The following is a 19,866-nucleotide window of genomic DNA, read 5'->3' on the forward strand; positions in this document are numbered from 1 at the left end:
GGCACCCGCTCCGCAGCCTTTAAAAAGGCTCTTTTGCAGGTCGGGGGGGCGCAAGGGTGCCAGCTGAGTCACCATGTCCATGGGCTCCGTGCCCATGGTTTTTGAGGGTCCCCGCGTGGCCGGCGCGGTAGGACCCAGCCCCTGCCGAGCAGGCTCCCTCCGGAGCACGGAGGGAGTCCGCCATTCGGCGATGGCGCCAACCCGGAAGTCCTCAGGAATTTCAGAAATAGACTGGAAAGAGAAGCTGCTGAATTGCAACTTATTACCAAACTTAAAACCATGGAGGGACCTGGTATGAACAAAGACCTTGGATTCTTATCTCATTATACATGACAAAGCCATTTTTCACCTTCTCACCCCTTGCTTCCTCCTGTAAGACCTATTGCAGTCGTTAAGAGTCATCAACAGGCTCATCACAGCCATCTGCCAATCACCCATACCCACCACCCTTCTGAGTAATACCCCTCCCCACCTTCTCACTATATAGAAGGGTCTGGAAACTTCTGTTTCAGTGTATCTGAAGAAGTGTGCATGCACACGAAAGCTCATACCAAGAACTAACTTAGTTGGTCTATACGGACCTTTGTTGGCAAGGTGATGTCTCTGCTTTTTAAGATGCTGTCTAGGTTTGCCATCGCCTTTTCCCCAAGGAGCAGGCGTCTTTTAATTTCGTGACTGCTGCCACCATCTGCAGTGATCATGGAGCCCAAAAAAATAAAATCTCTCACTGCCTCCATTTCTTCCCCTTCTATTTACCAGGAGGTGATGAGACCAGTGGCCATGATCTTCGTTTTTTTAAAACAAAACAAAATCCTTCCAGTAGCACCTTAAAGACAGTGTGTATCTGAAGAAGTGTGCCTGCACACGAAAGCTCATATCAAGAACTGAGTTAGTTGGTCTTTAAGGTGCTACTGGAAGGAATTTTTTTTGTTTTGACTATGGCAGACCAACACGGCTACCTATCTGTAACTTCGTTTTTTTGATGTTGAGCTTCCCCCTCCCTTCTGCCTCGCCCTCCTTCCGGGGCTCCGAAATCGAAAGGGGAAGCGCGGACGGAGTCTCCGCCATCGCCGCTCGCCGCCTCTCCTTGCGCTCTCCCTGCGGAGCCTCATGGCTGCCCAACCCGCTCCGCTCCGCGCAAAGGGGCTCCCGCTGCTGCTGCTGCTGCTGCTGCTGCTGGGTAGGTCAAGGCTGGACGCCTGGGTCCCACCCTCGCAGGGCGCGGGAGGAGGAGAGCTCTGGGCCGGACGCCTGGGTTCCCTCCGGGAGGGGGCGGAGGAGGAGGCGTCCCTCGCCCCCGTGGTCGGATTTGCTCCCCCCGCAAGGCAGAAACTCAGCGGGTGCAGGAAGGGGCTGGCGGGGGAAACTTCTCCGGTGGGATTTCTGCCTGTCGCAAAGCGGGGCGGGGGGGGAGGGTTTGGCCTGGGATAGTCCCTCCGCTTTCGCTTTCCGTTTCCTGGCCCCTTGCTGCCCCGCTGCTTCTGCACTCCGGCCCCCCTTGGGCTCTGCTTTCTTCCCCGCCACGTCCCATTGGAGCCTCCTTGGACAGAGCCAGTCTACCTTGCTCTGGTCCGGATCCAGCAGGGCTCTCCCGGTGGAGCCTCCAGGCCCAGAGGCAGTCTACCCAGACTGGGCTTGTGGGCTAGGGGGGACCCAGATGATGCTGCTGCTGCGGCTGCTTTGGGGTCCCCAGGGGCATCTAGTCCACCCTCTCCTTATTCTTCTTCCTCCTCTCCTGGCAGGAGCGTCCTTCGGCAGATCCTCGCCTCCGCTGGCCAAGCGGGGCTGCTGGTTCCTGGAGGAGGCTGGGGGCGGAGGCTCAGGCATGTCCAGCGCCCCCAAGCAGCGCCCCGCCATCTTGTTCCTGCCCCCACCCGGGAGACGCCTGGAAGAAGCTGCCCTGGAGTCCGAGTTGCCCCCGGAGGTGGAGGCCGGCCTGGCCTTCCAGGTCCTGGGTATGGAGACCCCCATAGGACACCCCCCACCTGTCCCCTGGGTCCCATCCCTGCTTCTCATTCACCTGGAGGGACTTGAAGCACCGGCTCTGAATTCAGCCTCACTGAGAGACCCATTTCACAGGCGCCACAACTGAGGCTGGGAAACTTAAATGATTCTCTGGATCTTCAGTGTCAGCAAACACTCCTTCCCCAATCTCCGTTCTTAAACCTCCAGGGACAGAGTTGCTTTCCTCGGAGGTTTTCCAAACAGAGGCTGGAAGGCCAAATGTCAGGGGGGTGAGACTAGATGTCCCTCAGGGTCCAACCTACAGGTGTTTACTTTTTTATTTTTAAACATTTTTTCTTTTTAAAACATCAGTGTGATTGAACAACACTAAGTAATAATACAGTGATACCTCGGGTTAAGTACGTAATTCGTTCCGGAGGTCCGTTCTTAACCTGAAGCACCACTTTAGCTAATGGGGCCTCCTGCTGTTGCTGCGCCACCAGAGCACGATTTCTGTTCTCATCCTGAAGCAAAGTTCATAACCTGAAGCACTATTTCTGGGTTAGCAGAGTCTGTAACCTGAAGCGTATGTAACCCAAGGTCCCAGTGTAATAATAATTATAATAATACACTATACCATTAAAAGAGTTAAGAATTCCAATTCCCTATATACTTATCTAATGTCTAGGTGATATTATTATCCCAAAACATAGATGTTGATTCTTAAGCCACTATATTTGGTAGAAATGCATCCCAACTCTACAACTCTTTAGGATCATTTTATAACGGCCCTGTAGCGGATTCCCCCCTCAAGCCTCCAATGAATAAAGAGGCATTATGTCCCTGCTAACGGCCCCCAATTAAATATAGCGGATCCACCTCACATTACGCCAATTTCTGCCATTGACCACAGCCTCTCTTGTGTGAGGACAACTTGGGGATTTAGAGTCCAGGGCAGAAGCGGAACAAAGAAGAAAAGTTCTATTTACCGAGAAAAAGCTGGGGTCCGGAGACGGGTTCTTCCAGGCAGAAGTCAACTTCTTGCCTCAACTTGGAGGCTGTCAGGGCATTAAAGGCAGAAGTCCAGGCGCAGCTTCTCTTCTCAGGCCGATGTTCCGCTTTCTAGACATGGTGGTCAAATGCTGGACTTGGGGGGTTCCTGAGCGAGGGGCCCTTTCCCTCCGCTCCCCCCTCTCAGTCCGCCCCCACACCCAGGGGGCCCCCTCAGCCCTCCTTCTTAGGGGTCTCCCTCCGCTCCCCCCTCTCAGTCTGCCCCCCACACCCAGGGGGTCCCCTCAGCCCTCCTTCTTGGGGGTCTCCCTCCCCTCCCCCCCTCAGTCCGCCCCCCACACCCAGGGGGTCCCCTCAGCCCTCCTTCTTGGGGGTCTCCCTTCCCTCCCCCTCTCAGTCCGCCCCCCACACCCAGGGGGTCCCCTCATCCCTCCTTCTTGGGGGTCTCCCTCCGCTCCCCCCCTCAGTCCGCCCCCACACCCAGGGGGCCCCCTCAGCCCTCCTTCCCGGGGGTCTCTCTTCCCTCCTCCTCTTCCTCTCCTCCCCACCTTCCCCTCCAAGCTCCCCCCTCAGACCATCCCTCAGAAAAGCCTCCTTGCATTTTCCCACCAAAAGGGCTGGCTCCGCCCCCACTGTCTTAGGAGCCAATCAGAGCGAGGCTCTCTTTTTTTTGCCAAATACATTTTTATTAACATTATATACATAACAAGCATACAAACAAATACAAAAGAAAAAATTACAACAAGAAAAAAGTAAAAATATACAAGCCAAACTTTTTCCTCTCTCTAACTATACAAAGAGAGATTAATCCGGCTACTTCACAAAAAAGGAGGAAAAAAGGAGGAAAAAGGGGGGGGGAAAGAAAAACAAACAAACAAACCACCACCTCCTGGACTTCCTTCCATCCTTTTGGTAAGTATCGAATATTTACTTCCATTCACGTATTTGATTTTTGATCTGTAAACCTAAATTCACACGCTGGTAGTGATGTTCTAACCCCGCCAGTCACGTTAAACATTTATTCCAATGTAGTTCCAGTATTTACTCCAATTTTTCAGAGATTTCTGTTCATCATGGTCTCTTATTTTACCTGTTATTTTATCAAGCTCAGCATATTTTATCATTTTAATTTGCCAATCATTTATATTGGGGATAGTTTCCACTTTCCAATATTGTGCCAACAAAATTCTCGCTGCTGTGGTGGCATAAAGGAATATCGTTCTATCTTCTTTTTTAATATCTTTATCCAACATTCCCAGCAAAAAGGCTTCGGGTCTTTTGGGGAAGGTGTATTTAAATATTTTTTTAAGCTCATTGTAAATCAATTCCCAAAAGCCTTTCACCTTTTTACATGTCCACCATAGATGATATAGGTCACCCTCCACCTCCCCACATTTCCAGCAATTCTTATCCTTTAATCTATACATTTTGGCCAACTTCACAGGGGTGTGATACCACCTGTATAGCATCTTCCAAATATTTTCTCTCAGGGACATACATGCTGTAAACTTTATGTTTCGGTTCCACACTTCCAACCACCTTTCAAAGTCGATGTTATAACCAAAATCAATTGCCCATTTGATCATTGCCTCCTTGACCTCCTCGTCCTTTGTGTACCACTCTAATAGTATATCATAGGTTCTAGATAGGGTTTTGTTTTTACCTTCTATTACTTCTACATTAAATTTTGATTTTTTGTCATCAAAACCCAACATTTTCTTGTCCTCTTTTAACAAATCATTCACCTGATGGTATTGCAACCACCCAGTGAATAGATTTTTTATCTCTTCATAAGGTCTAAGTCTTGGCCCATGATCTGTTTTTCTTAACATTTCTTCGTAGGTGGCGTTTTTCCCCTCCATATTTATTTTCTTCACCGTTAATACCTCAATCGGTGAGATCCACCATGGGGTCTTTCTTTCAAGGAGATTTTTATTCCTTTCCCATGTTTGGTATAAAGGTCCCCTGAAGATATGATTTAGAAAGCTCTTGTGAGCCTTCACTTTCCCATACCAAAGGTACGAATGCCATCCGTACCAATTATTAAAACCTTCAAAATCCAGCAGCTCTCTATTCTCCAGTTTAATCCAATCTTTTAACCAAAGTATACAGGCCGCTTCATAATATAAGCTTAGGTCCGGGAGAGAAAAACCCCCTCTTTCTTTTTTATCTATCAAAATTTTCATTTTTATCCGTGGCCTTTTCCCCTGCCAGATATACTTTGCCAAAGCTCTCTGCCACTCTTTACATTGTTTCAGGTCTTTAAGTATGGGGATGGTCTGGAATAGAAATAGCATTCTAGGCAAAATATTCATTTTGACAACCGCTATCCTCCCCAGAAAAGAGAGTTTCATCCTCCCCCATATTTCCATGTCTTTCTTTATACTCCTCCAGGTGACATCATAGTTATCCTTATATAAATTTATGTTCTTAGCTGTGACCCATATCCCAAGATACTTCACTTTCTTGGCTACTGCAATTTCCGTCCTTCTCTCTAAGTCTGTTATTTCTTCCTTTGTTAAATTTTTAACCAACATTTTGGTTTTATTTTTATTTATCTTAAGTCCTGCCACAACTCCAAATTCTTCAATCTTTAATAAAGCTTCTTTTACACTATTTTTTGGGTCTTCTAATGTTAGTACGATGTCATCTGCGAAGGCCTAATCAGAGCGAGGCTCTAGCCCCCCCAGGGGGCGATTTCAGAAGGACTAAATCCGCTGACTGGCCTGGCTCTGCTGTCCATCACAGGCCCAAACATGGTTGGCCTTTGGCAGCTTCCTTATTTCTATATCTATTATCCATGTTATCCATTTTAAACTCTTAGGGCTTAAAATCATTTGAAATAACTGTGCCGGGTGCCAGAGCCCCCAGAGGCCCAGGGGAGCCCCCAGCGGACTTTGACTCGGAGGAGAGACCCAGGGATAGGAATAAAGCGAAGTTATGATGAGGGCCAAGAGGCCTGGCTCCGGGTTCAACCACACAATTTAAACTGAGAATACTTGAATAATAAAAAGGGAAATAAAATAGAGAACAAAGAAATAAAAAGGGGGGAAGGTATATTACAATATATCACTATAGATGCAAACAACTACAGTTCCATACATGCTTGTCTGGTATATGGGTACAGTGCTTTTTTCTAAAAAATGTTCAGGGTTACTCTCATTTTAACTCAAGAAAATCACCATTTTATAGTTCCAATTGGGAAAAATAAATACAGTAAATGGACAAACGAAATCATCTCAAGAACTCAGGAGTCCTATTGTTGTGGATTAATTTAATTTATTTATGCTTATTATGGATATATTGTTTTCCAACCTCAACATTTCCACTTTTCAGAGGTACAAAACTGCTTGATTCTTTTAGTTTATTAACTGGCATTTAAATCCCATTAAATAGACAAAACAGATCCTCCTTAGAGGGCATCTTCTTCTCGCTGAGATTCCTGCATCGCAGGGGGTTGGACTAGATGACCCCCGGGGGCCCCTTCCAATTCTGTGATTCTGCAAGTTGAACTGAACTGGCTGACACAGAACGGTGGAGTTGGGAACCCCAAAGGTCATCCACTCCAACCCCCTGCAATGTACGTTGGGGGGGGTCCGGCAGTGGAGAGACAAGGCTTGTCATCCCCCCCAGACACTGGTTCACCTCCCCCGCTTTGTCCCCCCCGGCAGACCCTTCTGGGGCCCTGTGGGGCCGTCAGGCCTCGGCCACCCCCCCGCCCTGGCTGAGTCCGGATGCCAGCGAGGCAGAATCCTCCTGCGAGATCAACGCTTACGCGCCGCAAGAGTCCCACGTCGCCTGGGCGGAGGGGCTGGCGGGCGGAGGGGGCTGCCCCCGCGCCCTGGAGAGAGGCAAGTGGCTCATCGCCAGCATCCAGGCCCCCGACGCCGGGTTCGGGGTCAGCAGCGTCCTGCACACCGAGGAGGCCCCGCCTTGGAAGCAGCAGGATGGGGTCAGCAGCGTCACCACCACCGCAGGTACCACCTGGCGAGCGGAAGGGGAGCAGCGCGGCCTAGCGGTTAGAGCCCTGCGCCGGCAGCCTGGGAGAGAGGGACCGAGGGCCAGTCGGTGCTTCTCAGGCAGGCCTACCTGGCAGGGTCAGTGTGGGGGAATGGCAGAGGAAGGGGAGGGAGCCCGCCTTGAGCCCCTGGGAGGAGAAGGTGGGGCAGAGATGCAGTTATTTAAATTAGGAGCGTCCAAAGTCATTGGTTACACCCTCGTGGGGGGCACCGTGGGCCAGTTGGGAAGCGGAAATCCCTGGATCAAATGCATCTGCTGGGTTGAACTACTTGGAGTAGTTTGAAGTGGATTTTGAGTCATTTGGCAACTAATTGTTGCTCTTTCAAATCTTGCTTTCATCTTACTGGGTCGTGCAAACAGTTGTTCCAAACCATTCCTTTTTTAGGGCATTGGCTGGAGGGGAGAGAGTTTATGGGGGTCTCCCCCAAATTTGAGAACCACTAAATTAAATGAATAAATCGAATAGATTGTGGGTTTGTTCGGAGCCGTCTTTCCCATAGGGCTTAGTGATGCGTCGCGCCAGGGCGCTGGCCTCTCGGGGGATCGCTCTCCTGCATTGGCATGGGGGAGAGTTGCGCCCCCCCCACAATGGCTGGCAGTGCGCAGCTACAGCCACCCCAACATTATCAGTGGTAATTTGGGGGTGCTGTGCGGACATTTGCAGCCTGGCGCCACATCTGCTTGTAGCAGGAACCCCCCCACCCCAATCATTCTGTTTGTATAAACTTCACACACACACACACACACACGCCACATTTCTGTTATAAATTCATAGAAAAATCAACCATACATTGGATTTGCACTGTTCCATTTTTATTTTACTCCATATGACAAGAACTAACAAAGGGGGGTGACTTAGTCCTGGTCAGCTTAGTCCTGGTCAGCCATAATCCCTTCATTGTCTCAGCACATAACACAGGAGCCCTGCCCATGCCAACCCTGATGATCCCAGACAGAAGACAATCAAGATCACAAAGAACTTGCATATGGGAGTGGATTCATCAGGGACTGGAACAAAGGACAATGATCAGATCTTCCCTCAGGGGGCAGGAAACTGCAAAACCCCTTTTGTCTCCTGGAAGTTCCTGGAAGTGACTCAGGGGGAGGGGGAAAGGAGGAAACAGCCAGGTGACCAGACACTCAAGTTACCATCACAACTCCTCCCTCAGCCCCTCCTTTCTGTAATGTATGCCTCCCTCAGCACCTCCTTTCTGTAATGTATGCCTCCCTCAACCCCTCCTTTCTGGGGTTGGGCTAGACCTAGAGGAGGGGAATTTCAAAAGTTTTTATAAGACCTTGCACACTATTGTTCTGGGTCTTTCCTCTCTCCTGCACGTGAGGGGAATACCCTGTTGCAACAGTTCAATAAAGGGCAAGCCTACAGGCTGCTGTTTTGCTCCAAGTTATCCTGGTTGGTGTCTTTGTTTTGTCCAAGGGAGCCCTCGGATTTTTCCTGCAACAGTTGGCGACCATTCTCAGGGACACTTGGTTCTCCTGCAAAGGTGAGAGGGGAGATAGACAGGATCGGGCGCCACTGGGCAGCCTTAGCCCAGGGATCCTTCTTCCTCTCCCTGCCTCCTCTTTGCGGGCGGTAATCAATCGTCAGCAAAAGCCTAACCAGGGGGAGCAAAGGCGAGGTCAAGCCGGCTAAAAAGAAAGGATCCCGGGATCCGCGGGGGACATCTTCGAATGTGAGTATGGTTTGAAGTAAATACATTGGGAGGGGGGTGGAGAAGCAGTGTCCCCATGACAGCCAGACTTTCCTTCTTTCATTTCTGACGTTCCCTCCCGGGGTCGTCCAGGAACATCTTAAACTCTCCCCTTTTCTCCCCCGATTCTCCCCTTTCGGAGGGTGGCCAGGGAGGTCGCGGAACTTTACTGTATGATGTTGCCTTTCGGAGTCGTCTAGGAACATCAAAACCTTTCCCTTTCTCTCCCCCCAATTTCTTACATGGAATGTGTCCGGGGAAATTGTGGTACTTTTACTGTTTTCCGGCGTTACCTCTCGGGATCGTCCAGGGACGCCTTAATCTCTCTATCCCTTTCCTCCCCCGTTTTCCGTCTTGGCATTGAGTCCGGGAAAGCGTGGCTCTTTACTGTTTTCTCTGACGTCCCTCTTTCGGAGTCGTCTGGAGGGGTCCATCCAAGCTTTCTCTCTCTCTCTCTCTCTCTCTCTCTCTCTCTTCTTGTCTATTATGCAAACAAAGCTGCCCCTGCTGCCTGGCGACCTTTGTTAGGGATGACCCGGGTACGTCAGAACGCAAGGTTGTTTGTTTCCTTTCCAAACCTTCATTTTCTCGGGCCTTAATCTGGCATTGCACTGCGCAAGCGTCCAGTAGGGGTTCCGAACTTAGTCCCAAAGGCTAGGCAGGAGGCTGTCGTGGAGGGTAGAGGGGGGAATTGGGGCCCCACACTAGGATTATATATATGCAGGAACCTTCTCGGGCCAAGGTGTCCCGTGGCAGACGGGCCAAGGTGTCCCGTGGTTGAAACTTTCTCGGGCCAAGGTGTCCCGTGGCAGACGTTTGAGCTCACTCGTAGGAAGCAGCGCTGAGGTAAAGGAATTCCGGGTAGAGAGAGAGACCCGTGGTTTGAGGTTCCGGGCAGAGACCCGTGGTTTTGTTTCAGGTTCAGGTTTGAGATTTCCAGAAATTAATTCGTGGTTTATAGATAAGTAGGAATTGTGTTAGTCAAGGGTACTTTGAGTACTGAAAGGATCCTTTTCTGTCCCCCCTTTCTTTCCCTTTGCCCCTCCTCCCTTGTGTGTGTGCGTCCACTCTTTCTGTCTTTAGCGTACTTCGTTAATGAAAAGAAAAGAAAAAAACCTAATAATAACATATGAGAGAATGGGAGCTCACTAAACACCCTAGCTGGACTCCTCCTGGCAACAAGGCTTCCATGAAGCCTTTTTGCCCCAGAGAGGATTCTAATATGCCCCTCCAGCTTGTCATCTCCAATTGAAAATAAATAAATAAAATAAAGGGGCAAAATGGTCTTTCCAAGTACAAAGTACGAGACCATTGTAACTTTTAGTGGGTGGATTAGGCCCACCACCTGGAACCCAGGGCACAGTGGCCACCCCAGGGATCCTTCAACAAAATCAGGGTTTGAACCCTTAGGGAGAGCTGAACACATAAAATTTGTGGTGTTAAACTATAACCTAAAGCTAGAACATGAAACCGTAAATTTAATGGTGCTCAGAAGGCAGTAGATATAATAACAGCCCAGCCTGAGAGCCCACACATTAGGGATCTTAGTTTTCTCTTGGAAAAAAAAAAAGGATAAGAGATGTACTCAAAGATTTGGAATATTAAAAGTGTTTGTGTTTACATTGGCTCCGGCATCCACAGACTGTTCTTAAATGCACATAGTTTTTAAATTGCAAGCTTGCTTCAAAAAATTTAAATCTAAGGAAGCCATGTTGGGCCTTATCAATCTTAAACAAGACCAAAAAAAAATTGAGAATGAAGTGTGCAAATGTTTATTTGAGAGAGGCTCCAAGGAGTCTTCCTCCAAGTAGCTTGAGTGAGGAGTATGATTTTAGGTTGATAGTAGATAATGTTATGTCGCAACGTTTGAGTTTATGAGTTTATATCCGTGTTCCAGTATTTTTTTCAGTATTTTGAAATGTGCTGTGAAGAAACTAATGTTTCTGCTGCAAAAGCCTAGTAGAGCCAACTGCTCTCTCAAGCTAAAATGCAGTATATGTATTTCATTAAGCATCTGCCTATAAAAATGTGTCTTTCTAAAAAAAAAAAAAAATGGTATTAAAAATTGGTATTAAATGTAGAGACTTCCATAGCCAGCAAAAATTGTCTATCTGAGTCCAGTCCTGATATCAGTCTTCCTGGCCTCTTTTCTTAAAAAAAGCCCCTTTGTTTCGTTCTGTCTCTTTCAGGGGTTTTTTTTTTCCCCCTTCTCCTTCTTACTTCTGTGCCAGGTAAATTTACTCCCAAGTAAGCTTCCTTTAAAGGAAACTGGAAGGGGGGGCATAGATTAGGCTTACTATTCCTCTGCAAATTCAGGAAAAACTCACTTTTGCATTCTTTCTAAATCAAATCTATGGCTGTTTTAACTATGTTTTATAAGAGATCCTCTCCCTCTTAGGAAAAATGTTCACTTCAATCTTCCTTTAAAGATAATTTCTCTAGGAACTTGAAGAAAGCAAACTCAAACTATCTCAAAATCTGCTAAAACGGTTCTGTGTAAAGTTGGCTACTTTTCTTTTTCTCTTCCTTAGTACATGATAGGAGCATAGATGAACACTGTATCTAGGGTTGGACTAGATGACCCAAGGGTCCCTTTTAGCTTTCCCAATTTGTGGCTGTGTGGAGGGCCATGTGTCTACAAGCATGTGATGAGTTGAAATTCAGCCCAACTTTGCTCTTTGTTTTACTTTAAAAAAAGGTGAGAGGTAAAATCCGTGATGTTTTGAAGCAAAACTGGTAATTTCAAGCATTTGAGTGATTACAGTGTTTATCATTTTCTCTACTATTAAAAAAAATAATAATAAATCAAACTTCAAAGTCAATTCAAAGTTTATGCACATAAAATACATATAAGTCTTGACCATTTATCCTGTAAATAAAGGGCAGAAAAATTTGTCTGCAAATGGTAAGGCTGAAATGACTGAGAATGTTAAAAAAATCCTATAAATTCTGACTCTCTGGCCACTTTTTCCATATATAAGGGCATGGCATTGTTCCACGAATGACCAGAGGGAAATCACACAAAATGATAGCCCTTTCCTGTACATAAAGGAAGCAGTCCTTTTTGCTTGGGCTACAATTGCTAACTTTATTGAATACTTTAATTGCTCAGTTTCTCTTTTTTGTTTTAAAAAATCTAACCCTATTTTTTTTAAATCTACTCCTTACCCTTCATTTCCTTTATTCAAATGGAAATTTAGCCAAAGGTTTCAACATTCTCAATAATATAAAAGGTTTGCTGAGATATGAACTCTACACATGCACAGAGGCTAGATCAGCAACAAAGGGGGGAGAGAGATAGAGGAAGGAGGGGGAACTGTAGGGAGTGAGAGGAACTTGGGCTGAAGGGGGAAATTTATCCTAATTTCCTTATGTAAAACTTGGAGCCACTGAGGGAAATCACCCTTAATGTGTCCTTTGCTCCAGGGGCTTCGCAAGACAAAAGGTGTGCCAAGTCTCAAATCTTAACACCATTAACATGCCAAATTCCTTTCACAGGTAAATTTCAAAGCACTCCCCCCCCCCCAGGGGATTTAAATCACAGACTTTGTGTGCATTTTAGGAACAGCATTTCCTCGCAGGCTTCTCACATGAAATAATTTTTCCCTTTTAACAGGATATGTGAACCCCGATAACAAAGTGTTTGTCCCTTCTTTTCTCCCACAGCAACTTTCTTTCCTGTTCTGTGAAACAAGTCAACAAGTCTGAATCCCTGCTGTATTAGTTACTTCCATCTCTTTGTGGCTTTGGCAAATAATCTCTTTTCATTTATTTAATCAGTTTTTCCATGATATCTATGAAATTAAGCGAAGCACAACCAAACATTGTTTGTGGAATGGTATTTGTTTACCCTTTGCCTGATCATTTCTTATTAATTCTGTCATTTTGGCTAGTTCAAGGTACTTGCACAACTTTAAATTGCCATTCATTTTCTTGGTATTAAGTCATTTCCCAGTATTTTGCTACTAACATTCTGACTAATGTTGTCACATCAAGAAACACTCTTTTATTTTCATTTGGGACATTAGAATGCCAAAACAGGTTACTTCAGGTTTCTTAAAAATTGTGTGTCTTAACATTTATTTATTTTTGGTTCCTCATAGGTCATTGTATGTGTGTTTTATTATTTTAACTGTGTCTTTTAAGTCCACCCTGCCCTTACAGGATATCACTTCTACAAGTGTGTTACTGCAGATCCAATGAAAACCTTCGCCACCACAACAGAAGACATCAAAGTTTTCAATGTGGCCACAACTATCTCTTTCAAAGGATATAGACTGCCGGGGAAGTGGGGCTGACAAAGGGGGGTGGAGTTGAATTACAAGGACATTTTCTGACTTTTGAACCTCAAGATACATGCGTAAAAAAAAAATATATCCCAATTCTCTCAAGATATGCAACTGATATTTAATTAGTTTGTTTTGTATTATGTGTTATTACGTAGGAATGTTGAAATGTGTCTTGACAGTGTGTTATTTCCACAAAAGGGGGGCTATTTTTTGTGTGTAATTGTTTTTATGTCTAATGTCTTATTCCTTACACCCCAGTGGAGGATTCTTATACATTTTATGCTTTTTAACAGATCAGGCTATTGTTTAGAATTAGATAAATTTATAACCACATTTAGTTGTTTCACCTGGCATGCTGCCAACTTCCCTACCCATTTTAAAAATGTGCTAAAACTCACTTTACCAAGGAGAAGTTTCTAAAATACATGAAGGTGGATATGCTTTGGTTTAGCAGGAATGATCCCTTATAGGGTTAAATTGACTTATTTGGACAAGTGCCCTTTTAAAAATGGTTTTCTTTAACAGATTGGTTTCAAAAGTTGAGAACCATGGGGCAAGATAAATTCAAATTGGACTCAGTTTGAATTGGGCAAGTGTATCCAGGCTGCAATTAGCTTTTTGGTCCTTTAAGTGCAAGTGAGCAACTTCCCATGACGAATAATAAAACCCCATAGGAAGCCAAGGTAAGGACATTTCCCTCAGGACGTGTCCAAACCAGTGGCAGCTGTGGTGAGTGCCAGGCAACATGGTTAATATGAAAGCCCTAAGTGGATTCACCAGGGATTGCCACTACTGTTGCACCAGGCCGGTGTGAGACCACAGAAGAGCTACCTTGACACCTGAGAACACAAAAATGGTGGGGGGGCAAAGCAAACTGCATTTTTCAGTCATTAGTGGACCTTCCTGCTAAATGTAAAGCATACGCCACTATTGAGAAAATATTTATTCCAAGCTGCTAAAATACCACAAGTAACTGAGCAACAAAATATTAATTTTACGTGATATCCTATGTCTAACTATGTGCACTGTTACACTATTATATTTCTATACAAATATCCTTAAGAAGCATGACATCCAAGTCCCTTTCAACTTCACATAGACACACGCATCTGGACGGAGAAAAGCAGGTTAATATTTACCACTTTAAATTGTGCGGAGAAAAGGATTGCAAAGTAACCACCTTTGCAATCTTATCTCCGAAGGGGGGAACTGTAGCAGGAACCCCCCCACCCCAATCATTCTGTTTGTATAAACTTCACACACACACACACACACACACGCCACATTTCTGTTATAAATTCATAGAAAAATCAACCATACATTGGATTTGCACTGTTCCATTTTTATTTTACTCCATATGACAAGAACTAACAAAGGGGGGTGACTTAGTCCTGGTCAGCTTAGTCCTGGTCAGCCATAATCCCTTCATTGTCTCAGCACATAACACAGGAGCCCTGCCCATGCCAACCCTGATGATCCCAGACAGAAGACAAGATCACAAAGAACTTGCATATGGGAGTGGATTCATCAGGGACTGGAACAAAGGACAATGATCAGATCTTCCCTCAGGGGGCAGGAAACTGCAAAACCCCTTTTGTCTCCTGGAAGTTCCTGGAAGTGACTCAGGGGGAGGGGGAAAGGAGGAAACAGCCAGGTGACCAGACACTCAAGTTACCATCACAACTCCTCCCTCAGCACCTCCTTTCTGTAATGTATGCCTCCCTCAACTCCTCCTTTCTGGGGTTGGGCTAGACCTAGAGGAGGGGAATTTCAAAAGTTTTTATAAGACCTTGCACACTATTGTTCTGGGTCTTTCCTCTCTCCTGCACGTGAGGGGAATACCCTGTTGCAACAGTTCAATAAAGGCCAAGCCTACAGGCTGCTGTTTTGCTCCAAGTTATCCTGGTTGGTGTCTTTGTTTTGTCCAAGGGAGCCCTCGGATTTTTCCTGCAACATGCTAAACACGGCCCTGGGTTTGTTGTTTTTGCAGGCTGGGTTTGGGTTGTTCCCTTCTGGGATTCCTCCCTTGCACCAGGGGTTGGTCTAGATGACCGCTGGGGATCTCTCCCGCTCACCTCGCCCTCCTCCCTCCTTGCGCAGCGGTGCTGTCAGTCTTCACGCGGACGCCGCGCCTGGAGTCCCGCCTCGGGTGCCCGGCGGTCCTGCACTGCGGCTTCTCGGTGCCGGCCTCGGCCTTCTCGGTGGAGTGGCGCCATCAGTTCCGGGGGGCCGGGAAGGTGGTCTGGCCTTCGACGGAGCCTCGCGGGGGGTGTCGGTGGCCGAGGAGGGGGCTGAGCTGCTGCTGGATGCCGAGGGCGGCGGCGCCTCCCTGCGCCTGCAGAGCGTGGCCGTCCGCCACGAGGGCACCTACATCTGCACCGTCTACCTGCCCCACCTGCACGCCCAGCAGGCGCTCGAGTTCAAGGTGGTGGGTGAGTGAGCGGCCAGTGGGGGGTCTCCCACGCAGGGAGGGCAGAGAGAAGGAAGGGGAAAGGGGGGTCCACTGCCCAAAGGGACCCCCATGGAGCCAGCATCTTGTATTCTCCAAATCCCGGCCAGGACCCAGGGATCCAGATAGACTGCTCCTGGGCCTGGAGGCTCCAAAAGAACATAGGGGAGTACTTAAACCTCGCAGTGGCCAAATTGCCCTGAGATCCCTGTCTGGCAGGGGTTGGTCTAGATGTCCCTTGCAGGTCCTTTCCACTTCTGCAATTCTAGGCTTCTAATAACCAAGCGATCCAGAGAGACTACCCCTGGACTGGGAGGCTCCTTAAGAAGCGCCTGGCCGCTTGATCAAGCCAACGGGGACCCTGACTTCCTCAGGATTTGAATTCTGCAGCGCTCCTGGTTGTCAGCAGGGGGCGCTCTGCTCACTCCCCCTCCCCCTCTCGCCCTGCAGAGCCCCCCCCAGGTGACGCTGCGCCCCACGACGCTTTCGGTGCCCCCCGGCGCCCGGCCCCAGCTGGCCTGCGAGGTCTCCGGCTTCTTCCCTCTGGGTGCCTCCGTCAGCTGGAAGCGGAGGGGGTCCGGCGCCCCCCAGGACGCCTTCCTGGACATCGGGGACTCGGGGCACCGCCAGGCTCCCGACAGCACCTTCAGCTTCACCAGCTTCGCCCGCCTGCTGCCCGTCCCGACCGAGGACCACGGGGTCTCCTACGTCTGCCACGTGGGCCACGCCGGGCTGGGCGAGGCGGGGGTCAAGAAGGCGGTCGTGCTCCATGTGGCAGGTGGGGGTCTGCACTTGGGGGTCCCCTGGGGGCTGGGTAGCAAGGCCCAGAAGACCGGCTGTGGGTGTGATTCCTGACTGGCGGAGGTTGGGGGGGTCGTCCGTCCTGCGTGATTTAGCTGGGATTCCTCCCTTGAAGGGGGTTGGGCTAGATGACCGCCGGGGTGCCCTCCCAACTAGGATTTGGTGCATTGGCACTGATCAAGTTGGGCATGGGGTGGAGGATATGGGGGTGGGGCAAAGGTGCAGCTTTGGGACCTGCAGTGGGTGGCCAAGGCAGGGTGGGGGTCTGACGTCGCCCCCCTTCTCCCTCACTGACGGCCCCCTTCTGCCTCTGCCCCTTCTCCCCCACCCAGGGTCCCTGGGCCCCTCCCTGGAGGACGCCATCGGCTTGTTCCTTGTCGCCATTGTGCTCCTGGGGGTCTTGCGGTCCTTCTTCCGATGGGGTAAGGTTGTTCCCACCCTCCCCTTCTGTACTCTTATTTTTGTTATCGATATGGTCCTATTTACCATTTGGTCAATATTTCTGGGGGATACCTCAGTTGAGATTCCTGCCTTGCAGGGGTTGGGCTAGATGACCCTCTGGTCCCTTCGGATTCTGCAATTCTAGGATTCTATAAATGTTCACAGCACCCTCCTTTTCTGGATCTCCGGGCAGTTTGCGGCATAAAAATGCACGACAAAAACACAACGTACATAATAAAAATGAGAACCAAAACAAATAACCCAGCCTACCTCAAGTCTAATTATTATAATGAAAAACAGAAATATTATATTTATTTATATCCCACCCTATTACCCTGGCAGAGACAATTCAGAATCTATTAAGACCATGCAAATATTGACAGTAAAAGCAGTTGAGAAACCTTCCCCTCCCCCCACCTGACGACTTTGATTGGCGGAACTGGCGCTGGCCAATTGACTCCCCTTTTCCACAGTTGCCAGTACAAGAAGCTCAGCTGGGAGAGCCTGAGACTCTTGATTTCAGGGTTGTGGGTTCAAGATTCCTGCCTTGCGGGGGGTTGGACTAGATGACCCTCGGGGTCCCTCCTGGCTCCAAGATCCTTTGGAACTCCCTGCCTCCTGATACCAACCAGGCGCCTTTGCCAGATTCTCTTTGGCTGCCTGCTAAAAACATCCCTGCCCAGCGGCTCAGAAATGTTGATTTCCGTTTTAGCTTTCTGCATGCTTTCAAGTATTTCTGTCCATTTCGTTGGGTTTTCTGGTCATTAACCTTTCCCTGCTTCATTTTCCTCCTTTTCAGCTTCTGAAGAAAAACCCAAATCGGAGAAGCCCAAATCCGAGGTCAGTGTCCAAGATGCTCCCAAGACTGCCAAGTTCTCTCGATTCCTCATTTTTCTATTCTTTAAAAAAATATATCTCTGTGCCACTCGCTGAGAGGCGGTGCGGTGCAGTGGTGAGAGGGCCAGACTAGGCCCTGGCAGAGAGATCGGGGTTCGAATCCCCAGTCCCTGGCCATGATGAAGCTCGCAGGGGGGCGGGGGGGCAGGATCCAGTCTGCCTGCTTCACAGGGTTGCTGTGGAGCAATTCCTGCAATTGCAACCCCCAGCCAGCTAATGTTTCCTCTCCAAATTGGGTCAAAATCTCACGGATTTCTCTTCTTTCTGCAGTAACGGACTTTGGGCAGCCCAGCTCCCGGCTTGGTTTGTTGCCTGTCTCCGGATTCCGTTGAAAGGGCGAAGTGGATTGTAGGCCCCTGGACTCCTGGGTCCCCCCTCTTTGGCTGCCCAGTCTTGCCCCTCCGGTCCCTTGTTGGAAGCCCCCTTCCCCTTCCTTTTTGGGGTCAGGGGTCTGCTTGGCTTCGCATCCTGAAGATTCACAGCTGTGATTTTAAGGAGGGGGCCAGATCTGTGAATAGCAAAAGCCCCCCTTTCTGGCAGTCCCTGCCCCTCCTCACTTGTGTGCTGTGAAATGATAGAAGTGTAGAATTAGGAGGGGTCCCTGAGGGTCATCTAGTCCAATCCCCCGCAAGGCAGGAATTGCATCAAAAGCACCCCTAAGGTCCTGGGCCGCAGACTCTGCACATGCTCTGGGAGACTCTTGACGGGGGCCTGTGTTGTCTTTGGGATTGTGGGAGAGAACCTTTTTGGAGTAGGGGAGACTGACTTGAGCAAGATTGGCATATCCCTCCCCCCCCCCAAATAAATAAATCAGGGATCCTCCACTTACAGAATGTGGGTCATCAGGTGTCCCTTTACCTCCCCCTCCGGGGGACCTGAAGTGGTACAGTCCAGACCCAAGTTTATCCCCTCTAGAGACCTGGGTGCAACGTCCCTGCAGAGATGGCCAGGCAGAGCAGCTCGGCCCTCTCTCTCGATACGGACTAGGACCTGCCCCCCTTTCCTCCACCCAGAGCCCAAAACTCGCCCCCCCTCCCCATTCTGTGTAGATTCTGCTGTAGACTGTAAGCCCCGTGGGGCAGAGCCAACCTAGAGAATAAACCCGTGTTGAAAAGAAATGCATGCCGTGTGTCTTTTTTCCTTCCAGGGCTGCAGGAGAGGTGAGGGTGGCCAGGTTTGATAAACAGTAGTAATAAATGGTTGGAGGAAAAGTCTGGGAAGGGGCAAGAGCCCCTCCCTGCCCCCCTCCAGGCTCCTCTCAGGTTCCTCCAGGGTCCAAAGCCGCCTCCATTTTGGGGGGGGGGCAGGAAGGGAGTGGTCCCTGCAGCTTCGCCTGCTGGAAAGGGGGCGACATGCAAGAGGCCAGCCTGGCAGGGTTGTTGTGGAAGGAGGAGCTCCTGGGACAGCCTCCTGGGCCTCCTCCCCAGCTTCACTTTGTTAACGGACAAATCCGAGGGCTCCCTTGGACAAAAACAAAGACACCAACCAGGATTACTTGGAGCAAATCAGCAGCCTGTAGGCTTGGCCTTTATTGAACTCTTGCAACAGGGTGTTCCCCTCACTTGCAGGAGAGAGGAAGGACCCAGAAAAATGGTGTGCAAGACCTTATAAAGACTTTTGAAATTGCCACCCTGTAGATCAAGACCACCCCCAGAAACATCATACATACCTCACAAAAAAGGCGTTCTTAGAACAGAAATTTGAATGTTGTTTTTCTTCTGTCTGGCAGGTTACTTGATTGAATTTCCTGGGTAGCCTGGCCAGTCTTTTGTAATGATAAATACTTAGTTCCTGGCCCAGGTCACAGGCTCACACCCTATTCAAACTCCCTTAAGACAGGATTTGTGAAGGAAAAGACAATGGGGAGGCTTTTCCACTTTGACCTTGCGGAGAAAACATTTGCTCAGTTTAGGAATCAAAATGGCTCCAGGTCAGTCTTCCTGTGCTGATCTAAGTACGTGCGGTTATGAACATTACCATATATCGAAGACCTCAAAATTCCTATCAGTCAACCCCAAGAGTCAGCGCTAGGAGAAGGGCACCACCTGCAGAAATAGGGGAAAGGCCAGGCTGGAGACTCGCCTTCTGGCCCCTCGAGGTCCCAGGAGCACTTTCTGGGCGGCCCTCACTTGGAGGACCCCAGTCCAGCCAGTTCCCCAGAGTCCCCCCCACTGGGCTCCAGTGGCCCCCTGAGGCCTGCAGGGATCTGGAGTGGGAGTGACTTCTGTTGAACTACCGCCTAAAGGAGAGGAACAGAGTGTAGCCTTCTGAGGCTTTGCCCTCGGGTGGGAAAAATATTGCGCCT

General features: G+C 48.8%; 2 protein-coding genes and 1 long non-coding RNA gene across 6 annotated transcripts in view; 2 read left to right on the forward strand and 1 right to left on the reverse strand.

Annotated features, from left to right (window-relative positions):
* Positions 1-19,866, forward strand: part of LOC310837206 (uncharacterized protein) — a 314,413-nt gene that overhangs the window by 163,448 nt on the left and 131,099 nt on the right. The gene's annotated exons all lie outside the window — the stretch shown is intronic.
* LOC310837729 (tapasin-like) lies at positions 1,018-18,357 on the forward strand. 3 transcript variants are annotated; one of them, XM_083724757.1, is made up of 8 exons: positions 1,018-1,180; positions 1,743-1,955; positions 6,627-6,932; positions 15,074-15,405; positions 15,873-16,200; positions 16,556-16,645; positions 17,464-17,504; positions 17,832-18,357. In XM_083724757.1, the coding sequence occupies exons 1-8, from the start codon at positions 1,111-1,113 to the stop codon at positions 17,832-17,834; spliced, it is 1,383 nt and encodes a 460-aa protein (XP_083580883.1). In that variant the 5' UTR covers positions 1,018-1,110; the 3' UTR covers positions 17,835-18,357. The 3 variants fall into 3 exon arrangements, with proteins under 3 accessions (XP_083580883.1, XP_083580884.1, XP_083580885.1); XM_083724758.1 differs by having other exon boundaries at positions 1,746-1,955; XM_083724759.1 differs by having other exon boundaries at positions 1,018-1,170; positions 1,742-1,955.
* On the reverse strand, positions 5,925-6,586 carry LOC310838169. The gene is made up of 2 exons (XR_014560757.1): positions 6,484-6,586; positions 5,925-6,326 (listed from the first exon to the last, which is right to left on the reverse strand). It is a non-coding gene; the product is annotated as an uncharacterized lncRNA (long non-coding RNA).

Source organism: Podarcis gaigeae (assembly GCF_964106915.1).
Source record: "Podarcis gaigeae genome assembly, chromosome: 2".
NCBI classification, from domain to species: domain Eukaryota; kingdom Metazoa; phylum Chordata; class Lepidosauria; order Squamata; family Lacertidae; genus Podarcis; species Podarcis gaigeae.

Coding starts and splice junctions, on each gene's coding strand:
- LOC310837729 (XM_083724757.1), top strand. CDS start 1,111: ATGGCTGCCCAACCCGCTCCGCTCCGCGCAAAGGGGCTCCCGCTGCTG. Junction 6,933..15,073: donor CAGCGTCACCACCACCGCAG/GTACCACCTGGC, acceptor CTCCTTGCGCAG/CGGTGCTGTCAGTCTTCACG. Junction 15,406..15,872: donor GCTCGAGTTCAAGGTGGTGG/GTGAGTGAGCGG, acceptor CTCGCCCTGCAG/AGCCCCCCCCAGGTGACGCT.